General features: G+C 42.5%; 1 protein-coding gene across 1 annotated transcript in view; it reads right to left on the bottom strand.

Annotated features, from left to right (window-relative positions):
- TMC2 (transmembrane channel like 2) overlaps positions 1 to 16,594 on the bottom strand; it is a 60,704-nt gene that overhangs the window by 14,857 nt on the left and 29,253 nt on the right. Inside the window, exons 8-15 of the mRNA XM_077874104.1 lie at positions 15,958 to 16,100; positions 14,092 to 14,239; positions 10,745 to 10,933; positions 7,825 to 8,004; positions 6,196 to 6,345; positions 4,030 to 4,158; positions 1,443 to 1,510; positions 366 to 605 (exon numbers count right to left, since the gene is read on the bottom strand). Of these exons, the coding sequence (XP_077730230.1) occupies positions 366 to 605; positions 1,443 to 1,510; positions 4,030 to 4,158; positions 6,196 to 6,345; positions 7,825 to 8,004; positions 10,745 to 10,933; positions 14,092 to 14,239; positions 15,958 to 16,100 (1,247 nt within the window). The remainder of the gene's footprint in view (positions 1 to 365; positions 606 to 1,442; positions 1,511 to 4,029; positions 4,159 to 6,195; positions 6,346 to 7,824; positions 8,005 to 10,744; positions 10,934 to 14,091; positions 14,240 to 15,957; positions 16,101 to 16,594) is intronic.

Genomic DNA, 16,594 nt, shown 5'->3' on the forward strand with positions numbered 1-16,594 from the left:
GGCCCGGGGTGTGATCCTGGAGACCTGCATGGAGCCTGCTTCTCCTCTGCCTCTGTCTTTGACTCTGTCTCTCTCTGTTTCTCATGAATAAATAAATAAAATCTTTAAAAAAAAAACGAATTATAATGATATAAAGAAATTCAGTTTCTTTGTCCTCATTTCAAGTGCTCAAAAGCCACACATGGCTGGTGGCTACCATATTGGATCACGTAGAAATACATTTCCATCCTTGCAGAAAATGCTATTGAACAGCTCTGATGATTTGCTCAGAGCTGCATGGCCTTTTGCAGGCTGGTGTGACACTAGAACTGGACCTCTGAGCAGACTGGGAAAGGAGCTGCTCCCATGCAACCAAGACTGTGCACCTGAATGGCCCACAGTCAAAGGAGGGCGGGAGGGACATAATGGTGTAGGCCACTGGCAGGAGGCTGAGGAAGAGCACCAGCAGCAGGAGGCCCATGTAGAAGTTGCTGGATCGGGAGGCTTTGAACACACGTTCATGGGGAACGTTGCTGCTCATCACTGCCCAGCACTGGAAGTACATGGAGGTCAGCAGACGTAGCACATTGATGCCTACCAGTCCTGGAGCATAGAAGGAGCCCATCCTGGAAGGGTAGAAACCACACACCTGGTTGGCCCCATAGCAGGAGATGCCAGGGAAGGATGACAGGGGGAAATGGGATTGATGGGTTAGGAGTATGAGGCCTAGCTGCTTTCCCTGCACATCCCAAGGGCATGGGCCTCCCATTGCAGCAGGATGCTTACCACCAAGCCCCAGCCACCCATTCCTCAGGAGAAGGAGACCTCCAAGCTCTACTGGCCTGGCTTCTGGCCGGGATTTAACCACTGCCTCACCACGAGGGACCTAGCAAATTATTTGGCCTCCTGCCTGTTTCTCTGTGATCCCCCTAAAACAGCATTGCTGTTCAGAAATGGATCTGAAGTTCTTAAATGAAGAGAATTGGATGCTGGCTTGCAGTGAGCCCTTGGCCTCTTAAAGGTCTTTGGGTGAAATTACACAGCCTTTTCTTCATCTCCCATCTCAGAGGAGGGAACCCTTTGGCTCCTCTCCTCCTCCTCTCCTTTCTGTTTTCTCCCTCCTCCTCTTTCTTGCCTTTCCTCCTCTGTTTCTCCTCCCTCTCTCCCTTTTCCCTCCTCCTTTCTCCCCTCTCTACTTCCTTTTTTTCTTCCTCCTTCTCATTCCCCCTCCTATCTTTCTACATCCCCCTCCTTCCCTCTCTGTCCATGCTAGCACATGGGTGGGCCAGATACTGTCCTGGTTCTCATCTCATCTTCCTTCTTTTTGTCATCTGAATGGAGGCAGTTCAGAGAGGACTGAGGATTTTTCCAGCCTCTACCTAGCTAGGTGGGAGGCCAAGCTTGGGATTCCAGTTTTCTGACTTCCCCGAATCAGTGGTCCCCAGACAAAAAGCATAGCTCACCAGATCATTCCTTGGTTGAAGATCAAGCCGAGTACATTTCCACTAATATCAAACTCAGCATAAGAGGGCTGCAGAGGGAGGCAGACGGAGAGAAAGGAAGTTGTTAGGCATCTGCCAGTCCCTGTTACCAGCCAACTGGCTAAGTCGAGGCCTCTCCAAAGAGCTTGGTCTAGTGACCAGATAGGAGCCTTGGATTCATGCTTCTGTTTCTTTAACACATTTCTACTTTTTGAGAAAAGTTTTGAAGTTCTCAAAGTTGAAAATTTTTCCAATGACTTTTTCAATTAAAAAAGTGAGAATTAAAAAAAAAAGTGAGAGTTTTTACTTTTTAGAGCCTGTGGGCTGACAGTGTGTTCTTGGGAGGACCCTGGCCCCTCAGAGAACATTTTATCATTGCTCTAATCAGAAATTTACCTTGAAATTATAATAAAGGAATAAATCTAATAAATAACCAAATGCAAACATCTAAACGAGGAGTCAAATACAATAATAGCTTTAAAAGGAAGCAAGCAAACAAAATAACTAAACCACTCCTCCAGTTGTCTTTTCTCCTTCTAGTTTTCTTCTAGTCTGAGTGCAGTTCATTGAAAGGAAAGAGCTCAGCCAGATTCAGGTTTTCAGAATGACTCTGATTTTCAGAATTTTGGAGATATGTCAACTATTTGAAAGAATGCAAAGTGTGTGAGCACTGGGGAGTTGGGGGTCCTCATGCAGCATGCCTAAACTAACTTTCCCATTTGTCCTCCAGAAATGGAGGTCAAGGGTGACAGGGATGAAGAGGAGGAAGTTAGGAGAGAGAGAAAGAGAGTCAGGTATGGATCAAAGGAGGAAATGTACATATTCCAAATATGTGAAGGTTAAACCTTGGGAATTTAAAATTTAACATTTAAAAATATTTTTTAAAACTTCTCATCTTCTGGGCTTTGTGTCCTGGTTAGGAAAATTGTCCTCACGTCAAGATTGTAACTTTATATATGCTTTCTTTCAGAAATTTATGATTTCATTTTTTGATGTTTAAAACTTTGATTTACCTACAATTTATGTGTTTAGGTAAAATGAATGAGAGGTACAGTCTCTCCCCCAATTAACCAGTTGTCTCTACCCTTTATCATATAATCCCCCCTCTCCCACTGGGTTAAAAGACTGTCTTTATCTTAAATTAAATTTCCACATACATTATTTCATTTAGATTGTATTTCTGGATTTTCTATTCTGTTCCATTGGTAACTTTGCCTATTCCCTAGTACCAGTTGGAATTATTATAGCTTCATAATATGCTTTAAAATAATGGTAGGTCTAGTCCCTTTCATTTTGTTATATTAAAATTTTTTCCTGGCTACTTCCACATATTTATTTTTAGAATAAACTTGAGTATTATTTGGGGATTTTGTTGAACTTATAAATTAATTTGAGGGCAATGACATTTTAGCAGTCTCATGTTGTCCTATTAAAGATGGTGCCCTCTTTGAGTATAAGGTTCATTTATCCCTGTTCTCAGATGAGATTATGAAGTTTTCCTCACTGTGAGGAGGAGTTGAGTAGGCCTAAGTAAAATTGTGTCTGGTGACTAAAAGAAAAAAAAAAACTGACCGAGGCCAGGTACATACTGTAGGCCACAATGAAGATGACACAGGTAAACAAGATTTGGAGCTCAGTGAAGGGGAAGTGTCTCCCACCCACCAACAACAGTGACTAATAAGGTCAGTGAATGAGGCATTGAGGAAGAGACATGCACAGGACAGATGAGGCCAGACATTCCACCATATCACAGAAGGCCACCACAGAGAGGAAATGGCACTCATTTAGAATGAGCAGTTTCCCAGGTAGGTGGGGAAGAAGAATATCCCAGGTGGAGGGAATGAGGACAAAGAGGTTTCTCAAAGCATAATCCAAAAGACAGCACCGATGGTTGCTGTGTTCTTGATTTGTTCCAAGACTTTGTGAAACATTCATGTTCACATCTGCCCTCTCCCACCCCAGGATTTCATTAGAGTCTCAAAAATTAAGAGCTATCATTTCCAGGCTGCCTAGGTGGATCAGTTGGCTAGGGGTCTGCCTTCAGTTTAGGTCATGATCTCAGTGTCCTGGGATCGAGCCCCGAATTAGGCTTCCTGTTCAGCAATCCCTCTCTCTCTCCCTACCCTTCAGGCTTGCTCTCTCTCTTTCTCTCAAATAAATAAATAAAATCTTAAAAAAAAAGAAAAAAGAAAAAGAACTACCATTTCCCCTTATCCACTTCGATTACCATTCCTATCTCTTAACCAGTGTGGACTTCAAGTATGGTGTTCCTTGCCTTTCCTAATGAACATCTGCTTGACACTGAAGCATGTGATCTACCTTTCCCAAGGCCAAATGCCTCCATTTCCCAAATAGAAGGTCATTTTGTTAATTACATGGGGGAAAAAGTGAATTTCCTCTAGGAAGGCAAATATGACACTTAAGGGAAATACAGATAAAATGCTTCACTACTTCACAGAGCAGAAACTGGCATCAATTATCTAAACAAATGTCTATGAATGCATCCGACTATATCAGATAGGATGGTTGAGACGCCTCTCTGCGGGAAGTTCATGAAACAGTGACCTACAAATCCAGCCTCCAAGTCCCAGCACCAGCAGTAGTTCATGAACCGGACAAAACAAGCCCGCAGGAAGTCCCCCAGCAGGATGGTGATGTACGTTACCAGCATGTCAGACACTGTCAGCCTCATGAATTCCTGCAAGGGGGAGCACAGGAAAAGGGCATAGTCAGGGTCAAACCTTGCCCACTTCTCCCAATTGACTGGAATCATGCAAAGTCTTCCCCACCCACCTGAATCTTCTCTGTGACCTCCTGGTTCTTGGTGGCAGAGAAGTAGTGCAGAAAAAGGACCCCAGGCTTTGGAAAATGCTTACTTTTAGGTCCCAGCTCTACAAGTTACCATTCATATTGCTTTGGAATAATCTCTGAGCTTCTCAAAGCTGATAATGATATCAACCTTACAGGGTTATTGGGAAGCTTAATGATTATGCATGCAAATTGCCTGGCACATTGGCAATGCCCAATGTATGGTAGTTATCAATATTATTACAGAGAGAGGATCCGAAGGCTCCCTCCTTGCTTCCTCCACTTCCTCTGAAATGTAGCTGCCCCCAGCTAAGACTGAATCTGACCATCGTCCCTGGGGACAAGAGCTAGCCTTCTTCATCTCCTGCTAATTGGATTTTTGCCTTGTTATACAAAGATAATAATGCAGGTTTTTCATGAGGCACATAGTGGAAAGGCCAATAGCAAAGCTTTTCTCTGCTTTATAGAGTGTATATAATTTATTAATTAAAAAAATGGAAAAGATCTACCAGGCATCATCACAACCTTTAAGACATCTCATAGCCTTGAAGTTCCTGGGGAACACAGAGTCTGCTTTATTCATTTTTGTATCCTTCAAGATGATTAATGAATATTTTCTCGATAAACAGCTGATGAGTTTTCAGGTTTATTCCTCAATAAGAATTCAAGTTAATGCTCCTAAGTAAAAGACAAATCAACATGTATCAGGTCTCTTATGTACAAGTTGATGCTCTGGGGCCTGGGGTGGAGGTGGTGGAGGATACAGGTGAGCAGGACATAGCAGCTCAAACCCATCATTACTGACAGCTCAAACCCATCATTATTGACAAGTTCAGAAAGAGCTTTAATCAGTGTTGGGAACAGTGATGGGCATTCAAGGAGGAGGGCAAAGGAGACGCCTTCCAAGGGTGTGACATAGGAAATGAGAAATTCTATTGCAGAATGTTCCAAAAGAACCATGTAGGTAATGAACTCTTTTGTCTTCTGAGGAGAGTGGGTTTTATTGACTTGAAGACGCATTCTCTGTTACACCCTGTTATGGCTTTAGAAATGCAGGAACTAGGGAAGTTGGATTGCTTTGTACATTAATGGTGGGGAGGATTTAAAGAGTATGGGGGAATCTGGATTGGAGGAGTAAGAAATGGTGAGTCTGAGCCCTCCAGGGAGGAATTGGGGAGAAAGGGCCCCCAGGGCCCCGTGGGAAGGACACCCTGTCGCAGGAAAATATCTGCTGGTGGATTTAGAGGCAGTGTTGATGTGATATAATCCCTTTCTTCATTGTACTTCATTATCCTCAGTTAAAAACACTGTTGTCTAGTGCTCTATGAGGTTGGATTCTTCAGGGAACCCATAAAGAAGTAATAAACTGCATCTCAGTGTGGTGACATATAAAAGAAAACCCTGTGCAGGAGGTGGAGTTGAGGAAAAGAGGGCAGCTGATCCCTAGGCAGAAACGTGAAGTATTTCTTCAAAGAAAGAAGGCAAAGAACATTAGCCTTTGAAGTCCATACTGTGTAAGCTACAGGAATGGTGGTGACAGTGAATAAAGAAAAATGGTAGTTTTCAATTTTTGAGATTAATGAAAACCATTTATTTTCTTTACAAAAATGCATAGATGCATATATACACACGAATTCTGCATCCAAGTTTTAGGAGAATTTATTCCTTATTTCAGGGTGTAGAACCTCAGGTTGTCAGTGAAATCTGTAGTAAGATTCTAAATGAATCCAAATGGTATTAGATTGATGAATGGAGCAGGGAGAAAAATATGTGGGATGCTGAAAAAATTGGGAAAGAGAAAAGGTAGAACTTTCCTAAGAAATACTGGCTTGACATTTTGATGGCTTAAAAAAAAAGAAATATCAAGGAAGGAATAACAAAGATCTGAGAACAGGGATCACTTTTGCAGGAGAGCATAACTACTCACAATGCCCACGGCTGTCTCCCAGCAAGAACCCCGGGGCACATCTGCAGGGTGTAGGGGTGGCCGGGGGACACTCTCATTCCAACCAGAGGAGTTGTAATAGTTAAACAGAGTCCAGTGAGTGATGTTCTTTATTGTCTCTTCATTAGAAAGCTAGAATGGAAGATGGAGATGTGGGGTTGGAAGGAGCCAGGAGTGGTCCAACTGTTTCCATGGGAATAATTAAAGCCGGAATATGGCACCACTCTACCACCTACCCTCTACCCTACCCCTCAGCAGTCTCTACAGATGTGTCCTCCCCAGCCTTTCAGTCTATATAGGAAAGGGGGACATTTGGCTGAAGTCCTTGGGTCTTTTCCATGAAGTTATCTTTTCTAAGTTATTATCCATCTGTCTGTTCATCCATCCATCTAGTCATTCATTCTTCTTTTGAGAGTAATTTTTTTCAGGGTCTATTCTGGGCATGTAAGGCAATGGTGACACAAGAGTGAAAAAGAGAGACAGGCTTCCCTCAGAAAGTTCACAGTCTAGTAGGTGACAGAGATGAGCAGACAATTATAGAATAGAGTGATAAGATCTATGGGAAATATTCTCCAGGAATCAGGGAAATCCACCTCAGACCATGGGGGCCACAGAGAACTTCCTGGAGGTAGAGACATCTGAGACAAAAACTCAGGGAAGATTAGTCAACTAGCCATACATGGAGAGAAGGGTGGAAAGACAGGCAAGAGAAAATTCTGTCCTGTGGAGGAAATGTGAGGCTCAGGAGAGTGAAATAGTTCACTGGAGTAGGAAGAAAGTCAGAGGTGAAGGTGGAGGGGTAGGTAAGGGCCAGATCCAGTTACTTCCATGCTTAGAACCTTCCAATAGTTTTCTGGTAACCTCAGGCAAAAGTTCATGCAGCTCAATAATGAGGAGGGGTGGTGGGGAAGAGGACTATCGTCATCTGACCCTTCCCTTAGGTTCATTTTCCCCTTCTTCCCTCCACTACATTCGTGCCATCCTGTAGTTCCTTGTTTGCACCAGCTGTTCCCTCTGCTTTTTCCAATGTCTGGTAAGACACTCCAGTTGGGGTGGGAGAGATCTAGAGCCCCTCTTATGGCCTGCCATGATTCCCTGGGCTTGCCCCCAACTGAAGCACATGCCACAGTGTGCTGTAATGAATAAGTCTGTCTCCCAGCCTAGATGTGAATATGCTTGGAACAGGACTAGTGTCTTGCTGTCTGCTCTACCCACAAGGCCTGACATAGTGGGTGGTCCATAACCGTCTAGTGAGGAGTGATGGAAAGTTGGGTAAAGCTGACATATGTCAATGGACACTTACTTGGCTGATAAACATTTATGGCAGCTATGATACAATATAGGAAAGGCTGCAGATAAAATATTAAGGGTACCAAATGACATGTATACGATGTAAAAAAGACTACCTAAGAAAAAGACAGTAAAGACCTGCAGCAAAATATTAACAATGGTGGTCTTTGGGTCATAGGATTTTGGGGATATTTTTTTCTCCATTTTACTCTTCACAACTTTCCAAAATTTCTTTAATTAATAGGAATCATGCATAAGGAAATTATAGTTGAAGAAGAAATTTGGTAGACACCAGGGATCGGGGGAGTTTATGGTCTTTACCTTGAGGTGAACATCATCCATCAGGGCCAAGAGAAACGTGTAGAGGTTCCCCAGGAAGAGTGCAAAAATGCGTCCTAGCTGCCACTTCAGTCCAATGCGTGGGTGATAATTCTCCAGGGTAGCAATGGTTTCAAACAAAGGGGGACAAAACATACCAAGCAGGGACATCACAATTTCTACCTAAGAAATCAGGAAAGCCTGTATTACTTGTGTCATCAACATCACTTGCTTGGCCACCATCTCTATACTACCCAGGGCCATACATTTCCATCTCCTTGTTGCCCCCTCCTCTGCCTCTGGAAATGTCCTTAGGTCATCACAACTTACTGTGTGACCTTGGCTAAGGCGCCATCATGCCTGGAGCATTCAGTGTATTGTCCCATACATCATAACTGCTCTGTGATTGCTTGTCATCATGATTGTTGCTATTAGTATTGATAAACTTCCTTTGAGAAATAAATGAGTTAACATGTAGAACAGTGGTTTGTGTTCTGTAAAAGTCATGAACTGGACAAGAGTCACCATGGTAGCTCTTATCTCAGGAGCATTGAAGACAGGAAGCTAAGATCACAAAAGGGAGCTAAAAGCAGAAGGATATAGTTAAGAGTATGGCATTTGGAGTCAGTTCTCTGGGTTTGAGCCCCAGCTCTATCACTTGATGGCTTTGTAACTTAGGAAAAGTCACATAACTTCTCTGAGTTTCTTGTTTCTTCATATGTAAAGTAGGAATGACAATTCTTGTTGTGGGAGTCAGAAGAGATCTTGGACATAAGTCTCCCAGCCCAGAGCCTGGTAAGCACTAAATACTGGCTCCAATTTTGGTAGAATTTTGACTCATATAGCTGAACCTGACCATTGTAGAATGTGTGTGTGTATGTGTGTGTGTGTGTGTGTGTGTGTGTGTGTGTATAACTAAAACTGCTCATCTAGTGGAGAGTAAATCTTTGAACTGCTGACCAGAGTGCAGGTGGGTCAACTCTTCTGGGCTGGTTCTGATTCCCTCATACTCTATCACACTGACTGTTGGCTTGGCTTCTCATTACCTTCACACTTTCATCCCAGTTCATGCAGTGCTTCCCACCTGGAGAGCCACCCTGCACCACATCCATCACTGCCTTTCTTCACATATTTGTTTAATGCACAGCCCAATTCCTGCCTTTGCCACAAAATCCCCCTGCTTCTCCAGCTCACATAGATTTCTCCACCTGCCATACATCTGTAACCCGAAATGTCTTATTTGATACCTATTCCTGCCCACTATTTGTGCTTTGATTTATTCTTGTCAAGTACACGTCCTAAGAAGATGTAAGGGCAGAATCCATCTCAGGCATCTTATAGCTTAGCGACCTGAGTTTTAGATGAATTCATTGTAAATAGCATGTAGCTTTAAAAAAAATTCATTCTGATTATTATTGCCTTTATTTAAAAAAAAAAAAGATTTTAGGGTAGCCTGGATGGCTCAGCAGTTTAGCGCTGCCTTCAGCCCAGGGCCTGATCCTGGAGATCCGAGATCGAGTCCCATGTTGGGCTCCCTGCATGGAGCCTGCTTCTCCCTCTGCCTGTGTCTCTGCCTCTCGTTCTCTCTGTGTCTCTCATGAATGAATAAATAAATAAAATATTAAAAAAAGATTTTATTCATTTGAGAGAGTGCAAGCCCAGAGGGAGAGGGAGAAGTGGACCCTCGCTGCGTGGGGATCCCAATGTGGGACTTGATCCCAGGACCCTGGGATCATGACCTGAGTCAAAGGAAGATGCTTAACCAACTGAGCCACATGGGCACCCCTTTTATTGCCTTGTAGCTTTAATCCACTTACATTTATTGTAATCACTGATGTTAATTCTATCTGATTTTATGCTTTATATTTGTCCTACCAATTGCACGTTTCTTTTTCTATCCTTTTTTTGCTTTATGGGAAGAGAGAGATTCTTTCTTATTATTTATTTATCTATGGGTCAGTATTATTTTCCCTGGGTTTAAGTAGGTGGTTCTTTTGCTGGCCTCACGTGGATTCATACATGTATCTATGGTCAGCTGATGGTTGATGGCTTCATTCATATGTCTGGTGGTTGACTGGCTATCGCACTGGCCATGTGTCTGTCTCTCATCATTCAACAGGCTAGTCTGGAACTGTTCACATGGAGGTCTCAGGGTTTCCAAGAGACCAAGTTCCAATACACAAGCACTTTTCAAGTCTGCTTATGTCATGGTCGCTACTGTCTCCTTGCTAAAGCAACTCACATGGCCAACCCTAGCTGTATTCAAAGGATGGGGAAGCAGTCTCTACCACTTCATGAGAGGAGCTAGAAAATCATACTGCAAAGAATTATAGGAATATAAGAAGGGGAAGAACTTGTGGCCATTTTGCCAACCACTAAGATGTTAAATTCCCAAAACAGATTTATGCATTCAATATAATCACAATGAAACTTTGATGAGTTTTATTGTGGAGCTTGATGAGAGATCATCAAGACATACTTTAAAGTCATAGTTTATCACTGTGTTTTTTAGTGCAGGAACAGATAGATAAACCAATGGAATATAATAGAGAGCCCATACATTAACAGATACTTGATTTATGATGTATGGCACTATAGAGCTGTGAAGAAAGGGTCACCTTTTTAATAATTGGTGCCAAGACAACTTACTATTTAGTTGACTGACCTGTTAATTATAACCCAGCTTTAACAACCTACAAAAGCCTAATAAGAGGTTACTCTTTGTTCATGCAACTGGACTGAAAAGGGATGTAATAAGAGGTTACTCTTTGTTCATGCAACTGGACTGAAAAGGGATGTAATTTCACTTTTTAAAACATGTCCTATAATCCAGATTTTCAATAGTTTAGCTAAATTGCATAGGGACCAGGATAATTTCCATGTTTTCCCTCAATATTCACTTCTATAGAGATGTGTGTTTTACCTCATTTCTTTCATACCAGCTGACATTCTGCATTTTGGAGAATTCTTGGGATCGTTTCACCACAAAGTAAATGAGGTACCCACTTCCACACAAACAGCAGATGATAAGAAAGTTGGCTAGAACCCGGAGAAATCTTGTCAGATGGATATTTTCTTCTTTGTTACTTTCTTGTTCATCCACTATCGATTCCTTAATGTGTAGAAATAAGATGTGAATAATGACAAGCCAGGAACTATCATTGTTGGGCTCCTGAAATGACTACTGACTATATTTTTGTAAGTGAAATAATGCAAAGGAGGTGGTGCAGGGCACTATTGCCCTATGGAGAATTATTTTCTTATTTTCTTTTTAAAAAATATTTATTTCTCTATTGAGAGAGAGAGAGAGAGAGACCAAATGAGTAGGGGGGAGGGACAGAGAGAGGGGGGGAGAGTAAATCTCAAACAGATTCTGCACTCAATGTGGAGTCCCATGGAGGGCCCAAGAAGGGACCCAATCCCATAACCCTGAGATCATGACCTGAATCAAAATCAAGAGTCTGAGGCTCAACCGACTGAGCCACCCAGGCACTCTGAGAATTATTTTCTTCAAGAAGATATGTCTTGTTGTTATTGCCATTTTGATACATGTGATAACAAAAGCTTAGATTTATTGAATACTTACTGTATGCCAGATGTGGTGCTAAACACTTGCTTTGCATTATTCCTCCTAATTCCAAAAACAAGCCAGTGGAATAGTTTCTATTATTACTCATGTCATAGATACTAAAGCCCAGAGAGATCTTAGCAACAGTTTGGGATTATTTTAAAACTATAGATCGGGGCGCCTGGGTGGCTCAGTTGGTTAAACACCTGCCTTTGGCTCAGGTCATGATCTCGAGGTCCTAGAATTGAGCCCCACATTGGGCTCCCTGCTTAGCAGGGAGTTGCTTCTCCCTTTGCCCCTCTCCCAGCTTGGTCCTCTCTCTCTCTCTCTCTCAAATAAATAAAAATAAATCTTTAAAAAATATATAGATCAAATAGATTAAAATGAAATGTTAATAATCCTGAGTCTTCTAATCCAGGGGTCTACAAACATTTTCTATTAAGAGTCATATAGTACGGGTGCCTGGATAGCTTAGTTGGTTGAGTGTCAGATTCTTGATTACAGCTCTGGTCATGATCTCAGGGGAGTGCAATGGAGCCCCGCATAGGGCTCTGTGCTCAGTACAGAGTCTACTTGTCCCTCCCTCCCCCAACTTGTACCATCTCTCAAATAAATAAATAAATAAATAAATAAATAAATAAATAAATAAGATCTTTTCTTTATAAAAAGAGCCATATAGTAAATAGTTTTGGCTTGCAAGCCATGTGGTCTCTTTCACAACTACTCAGCTATGCCATAGTAGCATGAAAGCAACCACTGACAATATGGAAATAAGTAGGCATGGATTTATTTCAAGAAAATCTTATTTACAAAAATAGGCAGCAGTCCTGGGTTTACCCCTGGGCCATAGTTTGTTGCTTCCTGTTTTAATCTATGAACATGGTTTATTTCTCCATTTACTTAGGGCTTCTTAATTTCTTTCAGAAATGTCTTATATTTTTTGATGTAACAGTCTTGTACATTTGTTTTTAACTCTATCCCTAAAAATTTGATGTAATTTATGTAATTTTATTGTAAATGGGATTAAAATTATTTTCTAATTGTTTGCCGTTATATATAAAAATACAATAGATTTTATTTATTTATTTGTTTGTTTGTTTGCTTAAGTAGGCTCCACGCCCAATGTGGGGTTTGAACTCATGACCTTGAGATCAAGACCTGAGCTGAGATCAACTGTCACACACTTAATTGACTGAGCCACCCAGGCACCCCTAGATATTTTATTACAAACTTTGCATTCTGTGTCAGTAACTCTCTATGAAGACAGCAATAGTATGTGGCAGACCCAAGATAGTAAATGAGGTCTTCTGATTACCAAAGTGCCTAGAAGGAGACTTTTTTAATCAATGAACAATTACTGTATTTGGATTCAAGTTTAACTAATTTATCAAGCAGTTAATATACATTAGTTCATGCAGTTTTCACATGTGCCCTGTTTTGTAAAGTATTTATCTCTGTTTTTTAAATTTTTTAAAAGATTTATTTATTTATTCATTCAGAGAGAACGAGAGAGAGGCAGAGGCACAGGCAGAGGGAGAAGCAGGCTCCATGCAGAAAGCCCGATGTGGGACTCCATCCCGGGTCTCCAGGATCACACCCCGGGCTGCAGGCGGCGCCAAACCGCTGCGCCTCCGGGGCTGCCCATTTTTTTTTTTTTTTTTTAATTTTTTATCTCTGGTTTTAATAGACTCAGAGTAAAAGCCTTCACCTTCCCAGATGCTCAGAGTGTTTTCATAGGCTTTGACTTTCTTGGTCTCTCTTGGGTAGGCCTGGAGGAAGAGGCAAAGCACACGATGACCTCTCTCCTGCCCTTGGATGATCTGCCAGTGGCCCCCATCACAGGGAGAAGCTCCCTGAGCTACCCACTGCCAAGCTGTCAGGACTGTGACCTCATGAAACCCATGCAATGAGCTGCTGAGCCCAAGTTCTGCCCCTGGTGGGTGTACCTGCCATTTGTAGGCATTGGTGAGTGGGTAGCTGCCAGGAAGGGCTAGGAGAGAGGAGAGGGAAGAAGACAAGACAATTAAGCACAGATTTACAACAATCTGACCTTTGGCAGGTCCTGGCAGAAAGAAAGTCTGACTGATCAGATGGGAGAAATATTGAACTATCAAGAACTGTGAATAGTTTTTATAGTCATGGAGGAAAAAAATAAGATGTGCAGGGCTTTGGCATACTAGCTTAATTAAGCATGGAGTTGTTGCACATTTAATTGATTCCCCCAACCCCACCCAAACCAGGGTTCTCAACTCTTTCTGGAGTTTCTAATCACTCAGGGAGCTTTTAAAGAATTCAATGCCAGGAATCCCCCAGCCCCTGACCAATTATACCAGAATCTCTGGAGGGTTGGGGCTAAAAGACTTTGAAAGCTGCTTAGGTGATTCAAGCATGCATAAAAGGTTGAGAAGTGCAGCCCCAAATGAGTCCTTCCAGTTTCTCTGGCAGAAAAGAGATCCACAAGGAAATACTCAGGACTGGGTCCCAGCATCCATGATTCTCCGCCATATCAGGAAATGGATGGTGGGTACAAGTCATGAGTATTCTTTCTTGAAGGCTTGAAAGCTGGGCTCACACCTCTGGTAAAGCTCTTACCACAAATTACTTGTGGACCTTATCTACCGTGTCTAGGCTGTGTGAAGTCTTGTAATGAGCAGAGTGACCCAGAGTTTCCCCAGGAAGTGGAACTACCCTGGGGTGCCTACCTTGAAGCTGGTGGTGATGGAGGCATATTTGTTGTCAGCCGTCTCTGAATTCCCAATCAGGTAATCCCAGCTGGTGAACATCTTGAAGCTGAATGTGAAGTTAGCATTCTCCCCCTCACTTGCACTGCCCTGGGTATTGCTGGCCATCCTGTTGGGTGCATACCACTGTTGTTAGCCCAAGGGAACCTTGGCCTCAGCTGGTCTGGGGCACAGGTAGCAGACATCCAATGAGAGGAAAGAGCCAAAATGATTTGAACTGGGCTAATGATAGCCAGGGTGCCTTCCCCCCAGATTCAGAGTCCACAGCAAGTACACATGGTATTATCTGGACAATGAACCTGCAGGATAGAGGACACTTAACCCTGTTTTCTACCCTGACATTTGATTTCCTGTGGCTTGACTCATTTGCCAATGTTGTTTGAGAACTCCTTATGGGACTCTATTCTCAAATAGGAATGTCTTCTTCTAATTAACCTATTTTCTTGAACAGAAGAGATATTTATTTTCTGATATAAATAGAGATAGTTGTTACTGCAACCAGGTAACATGTACATCCTTCTCTTAAGCAAACTTGGTTGAAAGTACCTTGAGCCTGCCTTGTTACCCACCCATTTTATCCTACCTATCTTCATTCTTGCTTTGTGCCCCTGGAATTCAGCCCAGTGGGAATCAGAATTCCAAGCAGGTCCTCTATCAGATACAATGAGTGCATGGGAGAGTTCGTGCCTTTCTAGCTTATATGTTGGCTTTTGGGATTTGCTATCCCGTGGGATTAGTTGACTCAGTTATCTTTTTGGTTCATCAGGGAAACCTCCTGTATCCCTATACTTATCTGGAATAATAACAGGGAAAATTGTAACAACATGAAGGCTAGGAATAAAACCAAGCCTATCTCTGCTGATAGATCTGACTGGGTAGCCACCTATCACCCAGGGGTCACTATCATGTGCTGGGCAGGCTCTTGTGAACAGCAGCATTTCCTCTTCAGATGATGTGATAGAAAGCCATGCTAGGCCTGCGCACTGCCCTTCTAGAGGTTCTAACTTCTGCTCTACTCTTCTGCAGACATGGCTACCTGTGCTCTTCTGGGAGGAGTGACCTCATGTGGCCTTGCGAAGGGTGGGTGGGCGCTGGTGATCAGGTTTGTGCAGGAGACTGTGCCCCCCACCCTGCACCAGCCTTTGCTGATTGGGGTCCCCTGGCTTAGAAAAAGGCAATTCATGGGGCAGAGTTTTTCTTCAGAGAATATAAATGAAGACGCATAGACCTATTAAAAGGCCAAAGACCATGAAGACGTGTAGAGTTGAGTGCCAGAGAGGACACCAAGGTTAATCACACCACATACATTCCTTTGCATTTTTTATTGATATCTTTATAAGTGGGGAGCTCAGTACACACATGTAAGCTAGAGTCACAGAGGAGCAGGAGAGTTTTTCTGAGGAAGCTGAGCTCTGGGGAAAGCAAAAACAAGACCTTGAAGACTTCTCCAGCCTTACTTTACCAGTTATATGCCCTCTCTCAAGCCACACTAGCTTTTTGATAGGTTTTAGAATTCACTAGGATATTTGCTGCCTCAGGGCCTTTGCATATGCTCTTCCTTGTGTAAACTACTGTTCCCCAGACTTTCAGTGGGACTGGCCATTCTCAGCATCATGTAAAGATGTTTCTATTCCATTTCCCAAAACTTTCTGTATTACCCTGTTTATGTTTTTTTGTACCACATATGACAATCCATATCTGCTTTCTACATTTCTTTGCTTTCTCTCTAAACCCCCACAGGAAGGTAAGGAGGCACACAGTGGCCATAGGAGTTGGCTGTTTGTGTGAAGAAAATTAAAAGCTTGTAGAAGAGATGGTCATACTTACGATCTAATGACAATCATCAGGCTGTAGCCAAACACGCTGACCCCCACCATAAAGTAAGCCATGGGCAACCTGTATCTCAGCCACCCGATAGTCCTCTGGTTGTTGTAGTAGCCATAGAAGAGAGCAGAATACTTGATGTAGCCCTGTGGGACAAGTCCAAATGTGCTGGGTTTGTATGCTGAGCACAGATAGTCATCTGATACTTTTATTTTACTGGGGATTTCTTTCTCAGAGGTTTAATAGGAGAAAGGAAGAGTTCTGGGGGTTCTTGCTCTTCCTTTTACTTTCCCCAGTTGCTCCAGAGTCTCTCCATGTCTCTATATCTCTCCTTCATTCTCTTTATTCTCCATTATACAGAACACATATAAGATACAGGACGGGGAGGAGATAACATTTGGGATACAATTAGGGATAAGGGTGTGTGTGTGTGTGTGTTGTCTGTGCACACATGCATAAAGAACTCCAAATTCTTTCCCCTCACACTTCCAGGGTCTTAATTTAACATTCTGAAAGTAGGTGGGAGTCTATGAGCTTTCTCAGTACAAAACTTACAAAGAAAACAATACATTATAAGGCTCACAATCCAATCTGAATCTCAAGTTTTGGGCGTTTTTTGGTTTTTAGGCATAATTGGCTT

This window comes from Canis aureus, chromosome 26, assembly GCF_053574225.1.
Source record: "Canis aureus isolate CA01 chromosome 26, VMU_Caureus_v.1.0, whole genome shotgun sequence".
NCBI classification, from domain to species: Eukaryota; Metazoa; Chordata; class Mammalia; order Carnivora; family Canidae; genus Canis; species Canis aureus.